This window comes from Oryza sativa, chromosome 3 (assembly GCF_034140825.1).
Source record: "Oryza sativa Japonica Group chromosome 3, ASM3414082v1".
Taxonomy (NCBI): Eukaryota; Viridiplantae; Streptophyta; class Magnoliopsida; order Poales; family Poaceae; genus Oryza; species Oryza sativa.
This window is the reverse complement of record NC_089037.1, coordinates 6040113-6052259: the sequence shown is the minus strand read 5'-3', so window position 1 is coordinate 6052259 and position 12147 is coordinate 6040113. Positions and strand designations below refer to the sequence as shown.

Sequence of the window (12147 nt, the reverse complement as noted above, 5' to 3'; positions counted from 1 at the left end):
TTGTCATGCTCGCTGTCGTGTTGGCTGTAGTGTGTGTGTGGGCGGCGTCGGGGATAGGCAGGAGGACGACAGGCAGTGCTTCGTCACAATCAACACGCTCACCATGGCCATCGTGTTGTACCTCCTCGTTGGCGACCTCATCGGTGTCGGCGTTGTCAATAATGGCAGGGTTGTCTCGAACACCTTCGTGGGCATGCTCCTAGTACTAGTGCTCTCTCTCTCTCTCTCTCTCTCTCTCTCTCTCTCTCTCTCTTCGTCGATGTTGTAGGAGGCTCACCGAGGGGCAGGACAAGCTGTCCTCCCCGGCGTCCCTCCCCCTCCCTGCGCTCAAAGCCTCCGTTGAAATCCACCGCCGCCGCAGAACCCCTTTTACCCCAAACTGGTCATGTGGCGGCTGCCGCGTGTTTGGACGAAGGTGCCATCCACATCATTGTGGTGGAAACAAAGGAAAATTCGATCCAAGAGGTTGGGGAGAGGGGGGGTGGGGAGAGAGAGAGAGAGAGAGCATGGGTTTGGGGATGGAATTTTCGAGCTTAGCTCTCCTCCCGTCAATCGCTGTCCTTCTCCCTGCTAGCCACCATCCTACCTTGGAGTCCATAGAAATGGGAATAGAGGGGAGGAAGTGAGAGATAAGGGCCCCTAACATGTAGGGCCCATGCTGATTCAGCGTTGTTGATTTCGATCAATTAGCCACGTCGGACAAAACCAGCCGCTATATTATCATGGGACCTCCTTTACATTGGTTGGTTTTGTAAGTTAAGGAAGATGTTATATCTGGTATTGCAGTTTAAGAACAAAATTTGAACTAGGTGTCAAGATAAGGACCTAAAGTGAACTAAGGGGGTGTTTGGGAGAGGGACTAAAGTTTTAGTCCCTCTCCCAAACACCCCCTAATTCCGCTTGCTCAAATGCCAGCCCAATTTAAATTCTAAATGTGGCTCCCAAGAATGGTGGATTATGCGATTTTCCACCGAACATGCCTAAAGCACAATGAATTGCTCACGGTTTGCTTGTGTTCAGGGGAACATAACCTTTTCAACATAACGAAAATCAGTAAGATTTTCCTCCATCCATGTCCAGCATATATGAGGAAAAGAATATGAAAATACCCGCTGAGTAACAATCTAAATCACACTGGGAAAAGAACTACAATGACACCCTACTGGTATGAAACTTTTGATCCGCTTGTGCTTTTTCCGTGATCAATGCATCAAGCTCCAGGCCTCAACGTCCAGAGGATTTAAAGAGAAATGAAATTACAGGTCCTGATCAATAGGGTGCCAGGGAAACGTTCAAGGCAACATGTTTTCATCACCCAGAAAACTACAGCCACCACAGCCAGATCATCTCTCTTTTCGCACCGCACCCTTGGTGACCAAGGCCATATAGCAAAAGGAAGGTTGGATAAGTTATGCAGCTACAAGATCAGGCGTCTCTGCCTCAACGGACAACAGGGTGGTATGCACTTTTCCAACCCAGGCGTCCAACCGCTCGCGCAACGCCTTCACCTGTGGAATTCCAAGTACTCTAGGCTGGACCCATGACACGTGAACTGTGCTGTCCACCTCATCAATTATCCCCTCTATAAGATGAACCTGCAAAATGGGGGAATCATTAATAATTCTCTCATATTCCAATTTACTTTTAAATTGTATGGCAATTGATGGCCTCATGGAAATACAGCACCCAGGCTCCATTAGCAACTAAATAGAAAACATCAGCATGGAGCTTTTGTAAGAAGCTGATAGCAGTGGCATTCTATCTTGGCTACCTATATATTCTGCCTTTCAGGGGCAGCATTATTATATACTATAATGTACTAACTGATGTAGAAAAGAACTGTAATGGAAGAAAAAGATGAGAACATCAACTAGGAATACTAGTTGATACATTGTGCAAACACTGAAGCCGTATAAGGTAAAAGCAATAGTAGCATGTAACAAGGAGAGACACAGGTTTGCTGTGATCAACAAACACAAATATATGAATCACATGTCTAGTTTAACTGACAACGCACACCCATAACTCACAACTAAAGATTCACAAAACAAACCATCAGCAATTAAAAAAAAAGACAAGTTCACAAAGGGGAGGAATTGAAGGCAGTAATTATCAAATAATCACTATCCATATACAGCTGCCACATTAAAATGACAGAAGCATTAGAAGCATTCTAATGTCTAATCTTAAAAAACAATTTATGCACAACAAAACTAGATGTTTATGAATGGCATTCATGCATTGTCTATCCCAACAATGAATTAACATGATATTGGCATATTGCAAATAATATCTTATGAAAGATCGAATGTAAGAAATGCAATTACCGAGAGGCTCTTCATAAGAAGATATTCCACATCACTGATAGAAAGCTTAGTGCGCTCGGCTATAACACTTAATGGGATAGTTCTGTCTTCTGACGCCCGGCTACAACATGAAAAAGAACACAGGGCTTAGAAGGAATAAAGGAAAAGGGGCAAGACATTTGTGGTGGCATAGAAAAGCAAGTAGCAAAGTTGTACCTAAAGATTATCTCCATCAGACATAGAATGTTGATCTTCTCTAGCAGTTTCCGTTCATTCTGCACCAAAGCTGGCTGAGCACTGAGAGCAGCATTGTGGACCCTACATAGTTCTTGGTAGAGAGCTAGGTTGCCGGTGTTGAATGCTTGTAACATATGATAGACCCACTCCACCTTGGTTCCAATAAGACTGTTGATCTAAGGATATAAAAATATAAACAACTTCAGACAGAGATGTACCAAATGACAACCATATATGCCGATATATAGATTTAGGGGCCATTCAATATTTCAATCCCATAAAGGCTACCTTGTGTCTGGAATTTTTTTGTTTGGTATCCACAAGTCAATATTGATTTTTCCATGCACAAAAAAGATGGTTTGCCATTAATTCATGCAAACTTAAGTTTATGCTATTTCAATTCAAGAAAATACGAAGTTTACATAATTATAATATAGTGGTTCACAATTACATCATTCAACATTCAGCAAAAAAGGATCAGGCATAGGATATTTCATCATTTTGATATGCTTTACACAATCGGTAGCATTTTATTGTGTCAATGTTAACTGCATACATTCAACTCATGAAATTTCTGCTACCGATTTGGCAATAGATGTAAGTTACTGTGTACAAAACTCCGAAACTTAACTACCATAACATACACAGGTACCTTGGACGCCTTGCAGTTCTAGCAAGCATCAGATAAAAACAACTAATAAATAATTATCAGAACTGGCAGTTGTGAGTACCAAGAAAAGCCACATGTAATGTTTATATAGGCAAGCAGAGTTAATTTTAATCAAGCAATCAAGAAACACAAAAAAGTATGGATAAAACAAAGGTGGTACTACTAACTAGTGGCAACAAAAGAAATCATGCGTAAGCAAAGTCCAACTTACAATCGGGTGAGCTAACAATTCCCCAAAGTTGTAGATGTTATCACCAAGCAAGGCTGCAAGGGAGAGATCAAATGCCAAATCCTGACACAAGACAGCATCAAAGGGTAAACATAGATGCAAGATACATTATTAAAATAATGCGAGGAGGAAATGATTTTTTGTCATGTAATTGCATTGTTAACAATAGAACATACCAGTTTGAAAGACTCAGAGAGTGACTCTACAGTAGTGTAAGCCAGATACAGAAGGGCATTCTTGTAGAACTCAGCAAATTCTTGGCGAGCCTTATGGTACTGAGATGATATCCAGTAGAGGCTAGCATGAACTGTGGGATCAACATCAGTCATGCTATCTAGAGTAGATTTTCCTTCGTCCAAAAGTTTCTTGCACTCCTTCTGATTTCCCTTCTCCAGGTTAATCGCAGCGATTTGCATCTTGACGTAGAGAATGGGTTCATTGATGCGCAGGTCCTTTGTCTCGCGCAATTTTGTGATTACCCCCTCGAGGAAACTTATAGCAGCATCCTTGTCGGGGTACTGGCGCGAAGCGATGACCGCGAAATGCGCAAGTTTGAGAAGATTGATCTTCGTCTCGAAATCAGTGATGAAATTGTTGTAGAGCTGTATGAGGGTGTCACCCGTCTGTAGGAGAATGGATGCCGCTGTTAGAATTGCAAAAACGCAGAAGGCACAACACAGCAGTTACAAACCTAAGCAAGGTTCAAACAACAAGAGTAAATTTCACTTTGGGCATCTTTATCAACCAATATTTCACAACAGAGTAATGGACTAGGGTTAAGGCTTATCCTTTCACATAACATCACATATAATTAAAATCTTTTGCGCTTTGGACCACAGCTTATTCCCTGGTACCTCAATTTCCAGGTAGTGAAATCTGATCTTTAAATATTTCATATGCAAGTAATGAAACCCAAATATTTATCTTCGAATGTTCATATGTACTTTTCAAGGTTGAAACATGAGGTTTAAATCTCCACAAAGTGGCGGCCTGTTTGCGGCCGGATCGGTATCGAATTTAGGGCCCATCCAGTCCAACTAGGGTTCAAATCGAACTAGGCACGGTGGGTAGGGTTTGCGGCGAGATCCGTACGGGGGGGACAGCAGCTAACCTAACCAAGAACAAGAAGGCGCTTGCAAGAGAGGGTGAGGGGAGGAGGTGGTGGGAAACCTGCGCGGCAGGGAGCTGGAGGAAGTGGTCGAGCTTGAGGGTGAGCTGGTGCCAGAGCTTCCGCTGGTAGAGGTCGGCGAGGTCGGCGTACGGGTCGGCGAGCTCCGGCCGCGCCTCGCGCTGCGACTCGACGAACTGCAGCGCCATGGAGAAAAATCCCCCCACCCAGGAGTTGGTCGCTCGCTAGGGTTTGGGGAGGAGAGGAGAGGAGGCGAGAGGGGGATCTGCAGGCGCGGCGAGCGGAGGCGAACAACAAAGAGCAATCTCTTCTCTTTCCTTCTTTCTTGTAAGAGGAGGAAAGAGTAGGAGACGGAGACGGAGACGGAGAGAGAGAGATACTTTGCGTGGGCTGGGCTGATTGGTGCTGCTGCTGCCGGCCCGCACGAGGTCGGGCCTAGTGGGCCTAGTGGGCCTTATAGGCCGAATAGTTTGTTAAGTCTGTTTTTATTGAGTGATCTTTTTTAAGATCATGTTTATTAGGTTCGCAACTTGTATTTAAAGGTTGTTTTGGGAATTTCTACTTGGTAATTTCAACTTATATTTGAAAATTTTCAATTCAAATTTTTTAAAAAAAATCAAATCCACCCAAAATTTGAAAACTTCGTATATTACCATCGTGACAAAGTGAATCTCAATGCTCCCTGCCATGTTGTTTGAAGTGATCTTACGCTGAATTTCTTTTTCATTTTCCCAACCTATCTCACTTGTTTTTCACGCCAAGTTTTTCAAACTACTAAACAATATGTTTTTTTAAAAAAAATCTATACGAAAGTTACTTTAAAAATCATATTAATTTATTTTTCAAGTTTTTTAGATTAATACTTAATTAATCATGCACTAATGTGTAATATCGTTTTTCATGTAGAGAGGCAGGGGCGGAGCTAGAACGAAATGGAGGAGGGTTCCTCTTGCTTAATTTACTCTAATTTAGATCAAGTTTTAAGCTGATATGTGTATGCCTAAGTTTGTATTAAGGAGGGTGCACACATGGTGAAAATCGGTGAGTTATAACTAAAAATTTTTTTTTGACCGGATTCTTGGGCACCCCTTCCATACTCTACCTCCGCCCCATCAGGGAGGTGGAGTTAACACAGTCTTAAGGTGGAGCCCAAGTGGCGTGCAGAAGTTTCTCTAGATTTGCAAGTGTTTGGGAAATGCACATATGTGGGCTCTACATTTTCCTAAAAGTAAAGAAAAATAGAATTCCAAAACAACCTGTGAGTGCTGCTCACATAGGGTGTAGGAGAAACGAGAAAGGGATCGTATTCTTTTAAATGGAGTATTGCTTGAAGCTTGGCATAAAACTCGAGTTTGGCTTAAAGCTAAGGCCAATCTAATGGGGTCAGGGTTGCAGTTGTGGTTACGTACCTCGCTATGGGTTTTTGACTTTATGCCATTCTCCCGGATACGTATTCTCAAATACCATCATTATAATATACTTAAATTATTTGTCATCTGTACTCACTAGATTCTTTCTATTTTGTCACTTTTAACTACCAACTCAGCAACTTGAGATGAGAATGACTTTATTGCACCATCTCTTCCTTCTTTCGTTCATCTCTACTTTGTGTATGAACTTGTCTTCTCTCTCCATTCGTCCCTCTCCAGCATGCCGAAGAGTCTATCAACATTAGCGTTGGCGCCATCCATGACACCTCGATGAGGAAGTTAAGTAGGCCCCAGGTGGCAGAGCTACTTGAGAGCATAGTATTCATCGTCTAGATTGACATGCTGGCGGAAGTTGTTGCGGCGACAGTCCCTTTTCCTTGGCATCGTCGGCAGTCGATGAAGAAGGGGAAGGGGTAGAGCTGCGACGAGGTCCTTGTCAACCCTGCAGTCACCATCCCCAACAAGGTGTGGCTCAGGTTGATTCCTTGATCGACGATCACTGCTCGGGGATCCAACCTAGATCTAAGCGACCGTCCCTCACAACTCCACATAGGGAAAAAGTGACGACGTCGATAGCGCAGGGGAAGAGCAGAGAGAAAGGGACAACTGGTGCTTGTAGGCGGAAAGCTTGTCCGCGTGCATGACCTTGTCGAAGCTGGAGCAACTCGTTGACCAAAGGGAGTGGAGTTTGAAAGGGTGGGAGAGAGCAGATAAGGGATAATTAGATCTTTTGTTACACGGTTGGCTGAGCTAGCAAGAAAAATGGCAAAATAGCAACAATCTAGTGGGTCCGATGGCAAATAAATAAAGTTGTTTGGTAAGATGGTATTGGAGAATATGTCGCTGAGAAATATGGCAAATAGTCCAAGATCCCCCTAGCTACTTCCTTCTCCTTCGTGCGTGTTTTAGCGTGTAACTGCTTCGTGCTGGCTTTTTCTTTCTATAAACGTTTGATGAATTCTGAAACAGCTGGAAGAGCAAGTTTGCTGGCAAGGTAGTATAGGGATATTCCACCCGGGCTAGAGCATCGCATTCGCATATATCGGCGCTAGACGCCTTCACCATCGTAGCGTGACACCAGCAAATTCCGCAGCCAGCAGCCAGCAGCCAGCAGATCCGCAGAAGTCCCCAATCCGTCCAAGCTCCAACAACGCTGGGGAGTGTGGCCCCGCCTGGCCCCCACCAGCTCCACCAACCGAGGCACACGCTGCGGCTGCGCGAGCAGGGCCCAGGTGACGGCCGCCCGCACGCACACGACACGACACCAACGACGCGACGCTTCCCCTTTCCCCCCCTCCTCCGCCGTTCGCCTCCACCCCCCACCCACTCCACCGTCCCCGCTCTCCCCCCATTGCCGCCGCCGCCTGCGACGGCCGCGAGCTCATCCCGAGACGACGTCTCTAGCTAGCATCGAGCGTTCTTTCTCTCCTCGGGCTCTCGTTGGTAAGCCCTCGATTCCGGTTTCCTCCTGCTTCTCCTCCAACCTGCCCCTCGGATTAGTCGCCAGTTTGTTCCTCGTTAGTTCTTGCAGTAATTATAGTGCTAAGCTCCGGTTGTCCGTCGGCAATACGCCGGTAGTCCATGCACCAGTCTCGTTTTCATGGGTTTTGTTGTTTGCAGCAGGCATACCCCTGTTTCGCTAGCTCAATCAATCATTTCATTGCTACTATTTTTTTTGTTTTACTTTGTATTTAACGAGTACTTGCATCTATGAAACAAACTTCACACAAATTTGATGCTCATCAGGTTCTTAGTTCCACCTTCTTTTGTGTTTTTTTTGTTCAGTTGAGATAAGGCAAATCAAGAGAGCAAAATTTTGGTGGTACATGTGGTGATTCTATGTCGACAAGGCGTCATCTTGCAGTATTTACCACTGCAAGCCTCCCATGGATGACAGGAACGGCCATCAACCCGTTGTTCCGGGCGGCCTATCTTGCAAAGGATGGGGATAGGGAGGTCACCTTGGTAATCCCCTGGCTTTCTCTGAGGGACCAAGAATTGGTTTACCCGAATAAGATTGTGTTCGGTTCGCCTTTGGAGCATGAGGCCTATGTTCGTCGCTGGATTGAGGAGAGGATCAGTTTCAGACCTTCCTTCAGCATCAAATTCTACCCTGCGAAGGTACATTGATATATTAACGCAAAGAGTTCATTAACCATTTAACCCTGGAATTCTCTATTCTTTGTGAGATTTTCTTTTAGGTGGTTCTGTACTTGATATATCAAGTTCTCTATACTTTGTGGGATTTTCTTTTAGGTACATTGATTTATCAAGTTCTCTACAATACTATTGTCTTCTATTTTACTTGGAAAATAAAATCGAGTCAAATTGGTTAAATATTTACCGTTGATTGAACCTGATTACCTTACCATGGAGTTATGGTTAACCTGGGTCAGTTTTGTCAGAAACTCAACCCCCTTTCAGGTTTCAGCTAACTTTAAAAAAATGCAGCTCAATACAGATGATGTGGTGCATATACCATTTTTATTTGCACTGTTAGCTTCCATCTAGTAATACTCATATTTATATCTTTTTTTTGCTTTAGGGATTTTCAAGACAATTAATACCCTTTTTTCTTTATGATGCAGTTCTCTAAAGAACTGAGAAGTATTCTACCTGTTGGAGATATCACAGAATGTATTCCAGATGAAGTGGCTGATGTTGCTGTTCTGGAAGAACCTGAACATCTCAATTGGTACCACCATGGGCGCAAATGGAAAAATAAGTTCAGGCGAGTGATAGGTGTGGTTCACACAAATTATATAGCATATGTGAAAAGAGAAAAGAATGGACAAGCGATTGCCTGTTTCATGAAGTACATGAACACCTGGGTTACCCGGATTTATTGCCACAAGGTAACATCAACGCCATATATAACAACAGTGAAGATCCCAAGAATTATGGTGATTAATCTGAGGATGCATTTTGCCCATTTAATTTATGTTCCAATTTTACATGGCGTCTTGATGGAAATGAAAAATACAAGAGACATGTCTTTTCAGATTTTTCTGTCTGAATGCATCTGGTTGTTTTGGCTTATGCTCTATTACATATTTATTGAATTTGAAGAACCCCAAACTCCCATAATCATCATGTCCTTATTAAAGCATGCAATACTGACTTTTGTTGATTTTAGAACAGATTATCAGATTGTCAGGTGCCACCCAAGATCTTCCCAGATCTGTTGTGTGCAATGTCCATGGCGTGAATCCAAAATTTCTTGAGGTAGGTAAACTAAAGTTGAAGCAGCTGCGGAATGGGGAAATAGCCTTCACAAAAGGGGCATACTATATTGGGAAGATGGTGTGGAGTAAAGGATACAGGGAACTTCTTGACCTGCTGTCCAAATATCAGAGCAAGTTGGTGGGTTTGGAAGTAGATTTATATGGTAGCGGAGAAGATTCCGACGAAGTTCGAAAATCTGCAGAACTTCTGAGTTTGGCCGTGAAGGTTCACCCAGGACGTGATCATGCAGATCCCCTGTTCCATGAGTGAGTTCTCTTATTGTTCAAAAACTTCCTTCCGTCTTCTTAATTATTTGAATGAACATGAGCGTACAACTAGACAAGTTTAACCAGCTACTTTTTTCATTGTTGTTCAAAAATGAGTTTGAGGGTTACATATCATTATAATTCATTGCAACAATGCAAGGTTACTGAACTAAACAAAACGTTGAACACAGGCTACATAATGAGGTAAGACAAGAAACTGAGAGTGCTAAATCACCTAGGAATGCAATATAACTCATAATATATTTTGTCATCTATATTACATTCAGCATATGGCAATGGTTTGTGTGGATACTGAAACACTTCAATTTCCCAACAGCTATAAAGTATTCATCAACCCTAGCACAACAGATGTGGTCTGTACAACAACTGCCGAGGCCCTTGCAATGGGAAAGATTGTCATATGTGCCAATCACCCTTCAAACGAGTTCTTCAAGCAGTTCCCTAATTGCCGCACCTATGACAGTGGCGAGGAATTTGTACAACTAACGCTGGATGCTCTAGCAGAGCAGCCTGCTCCACTGACTGACATGCAGAGTCATGACCTATCTTGGGAGGCCGCGACCGAGAGATTCATGGAAGCCGCGGAGCTGAACCTTCCTATCTCAGCAGAGCCAAGAATCCATCAAACATCCAAGGTCTCTCTCCCTGCTTTTATGAGGACTCGTAAACTGAAACAGAGCTTGGAGGATGCATCAGTTTACCTGCATCAAGCACTCTCAGGACTTGAAGTCACCCGTCGCGCCTTCGGTGCTGTTCCGAAGACGCTGCAACCTGATGAGCAGCTGTGCAACGATCTAGGTTTGGCTCCCGCCAAGAAAAAGAGGTTGAAATTGAAGCTGATGACCTGATGATGTAACTTCTCTTGAGCCCCTGATTGCATCGTGTCATTTCCTTTTCTGCACATTATATCCGAGGAGTATGTATGAATCCTAATGGAGGATCAGTGCATTTTCCATTAGTATGTTTACTTAGTTCAGGATGTAAATTACACTACAAATGTAATTGGACTATTGGAGACTTTGGAGTACTAGTACTACTAACCTAGTGGCTTTATTGAAAATTTAAAACTGTGATGTGATTCTGCCCATCAGTGTCTTCTTAATGTAACAGTACTTCTGTACTTATCATCCTACATTGTGCGCTGGCAAATGCTTCTGAAGTTGAATTTCCACGGAACAGTATTATAAACTAGTGCTAGATCTTTCACCAATCTTTATTAATTTTCTACTACAAGGTTGCAATTTGCTTAAGAATAGTAACGTGCAAGTTAGTAGTACTCCATACTATAGTATGCAATCATTAATTGCCTTGCAAGTTGCAGCATGGTTCCCACACACTCGTTTGCACTTGCAGAAAAGTTTGCAAGTTGACTCAGCCAGCACAAACTTGTTAGCTGCTGCTTAAGGCTTTCTCTGGATTGAAGGAATTTTACAGAAATTTTGATCAATTCATGTAAAATTTCTGCGTGTGGTACAAAGGAGTAGGGAAAGATGCAACCGTCGCATGGTACGAAGCAGCTGCTAACAAGGCAACTGCACCGCAGATCGTACAGCGGTCAGTTAGCCTTTATTAGCACCTACTCCATCAGTCCAAAAAAGACAAATCATAAGTTTCCGTATCTAACGTTTGACTGTCCGTCTTATATGAAATTTTTTATAATTAGTATTTTTATTGTTGTTAGATGATAAAACATTATTAATATTTTATACGTGACTTGTCTTTTTATTTTTTTTTATATTTTTTTTAAATAAGATGGACGGTCAAACGTTGGATACAGAAATCCAAGGCTTGTCTTTTTTTTAACGGAGTGTGTAGCTATTGATTTCGTCCAAAACAACATCATTAGCTGGTGCTAGTGTGGAGATTATGGCGAGCTGTCACCACCAGAATGACTCTGTAGCGAAACAGGATGCATGCCATGCCAGGGCAAGTTCTGCATGGTGCACAACTATGCATGTACGTGCACGGCACTATCAGTGGATCGACTAGTAAATGATAGTACTATGCCCGTAATATAAGCAAAGTTTATATATACGCAGAAGAATGCTATTGGAACAAGACAACACAGCACATTCAACTTGAGAACAATATAGGTGATGTTTGAAAAGCAGGGACTAAACTCACAAAAACATAAATTCCTATGAGAGGGACTAATCCCTCCTTCCCAAACACCACCGTAACATCATTATTTGCTTGTACTATGCTACTGATTAGTTTGGCTCTGATTTGAACCTGATGTTTGTCGATTTAAATGTGTGGACGTGTCAATCTAAATTTTCGAACTCTCAATTTATCTTAGGTGTCATGCAGATCCAAATAGACTCCAATCTACTCGTGCTAATATTCATATCACGATAACACCTATGTATCAATGGGACTCATATGTTAGTCACATAGAAGAAAATAAAGATATCTCATCTCTCTATCGCTAATCTATTGTAGGCGTCTCTCTAGCGAAAATATGTTTTTAATTTTATTTTTTATATGACTAACATATGGGTCTCACTGACACGTATACGTCACCATGGCATGTCACGTCAGCCTACGAAGCGGGTTGGTGCCTGTTTAGACTTATATGACACCCATCACAAGTTTAAGGACTTGAAAATGCATTTTGATAGTTTGGGGATGAGG

General features: G+C 42.7%; 2 protein-coding genes across 2 annotated transcripts; one reads left to right on the top strand and one right to left on the bottom strand.

Annotated features, from left to right (window-relative positions):
* Nucleotides 1-1032: 1032 nt before the first annotated feature.
* Nucleotides 1033-4923, bottom strand: LOC4332055 (26S proteasome non-ATPase regulatory subunit 13 homolog B). Its single transcript, XM_015775033.3, has 6 exons — nucleotides 4613-4923; nucleotides 3619-4065; nucleotides 3425-3505; nucleotides 2523-2719; nucleotides 2328-2427; nucleotides 1033-1595 (listed from the first exon to the last, which is right to left on the bottom strand). Exons 1-6 carry the CDS (start codon nucleotides 4757-4759, stop codon nucleotides 1410-1412), a joined length of 1158 nt encoding a protein of 385 aa, XP_015630519.1. The 5' UTR covers nucleotides 4760-4923; the 3' UTR covers nucleotides 1033-1409.
* A 2146-nt stretch (nucleotides 4924-7069) lies between these two features.
* Nucleotides 7070-10600, top strand: LOC4332054 (digalactosyldiacylglycerol synthase 2, chloroplastic). The gene is made up of 5 exons (XM_015775031.3): nucleotides 7070-7444; nucleotides 7787-8122; nucleotides 8590-8856; nucleotides 9143-9492; nucleotides 9830-10600. Exons 2-5 carry the CDS (start codon nucleotides 7841-7843, stop codon nucleotides 10359-10361), a joined length of 1431 nt encoding a protein of 476 aa, XP_015630517.1. The 5' UTR covers nucleotides 7070-7444; nucleotides 7787-7840; the 3' UTR covers nucleotides 10362-10600.
* Nucleotides 10601-12147: the final 1547 nt, after the last annotated feature.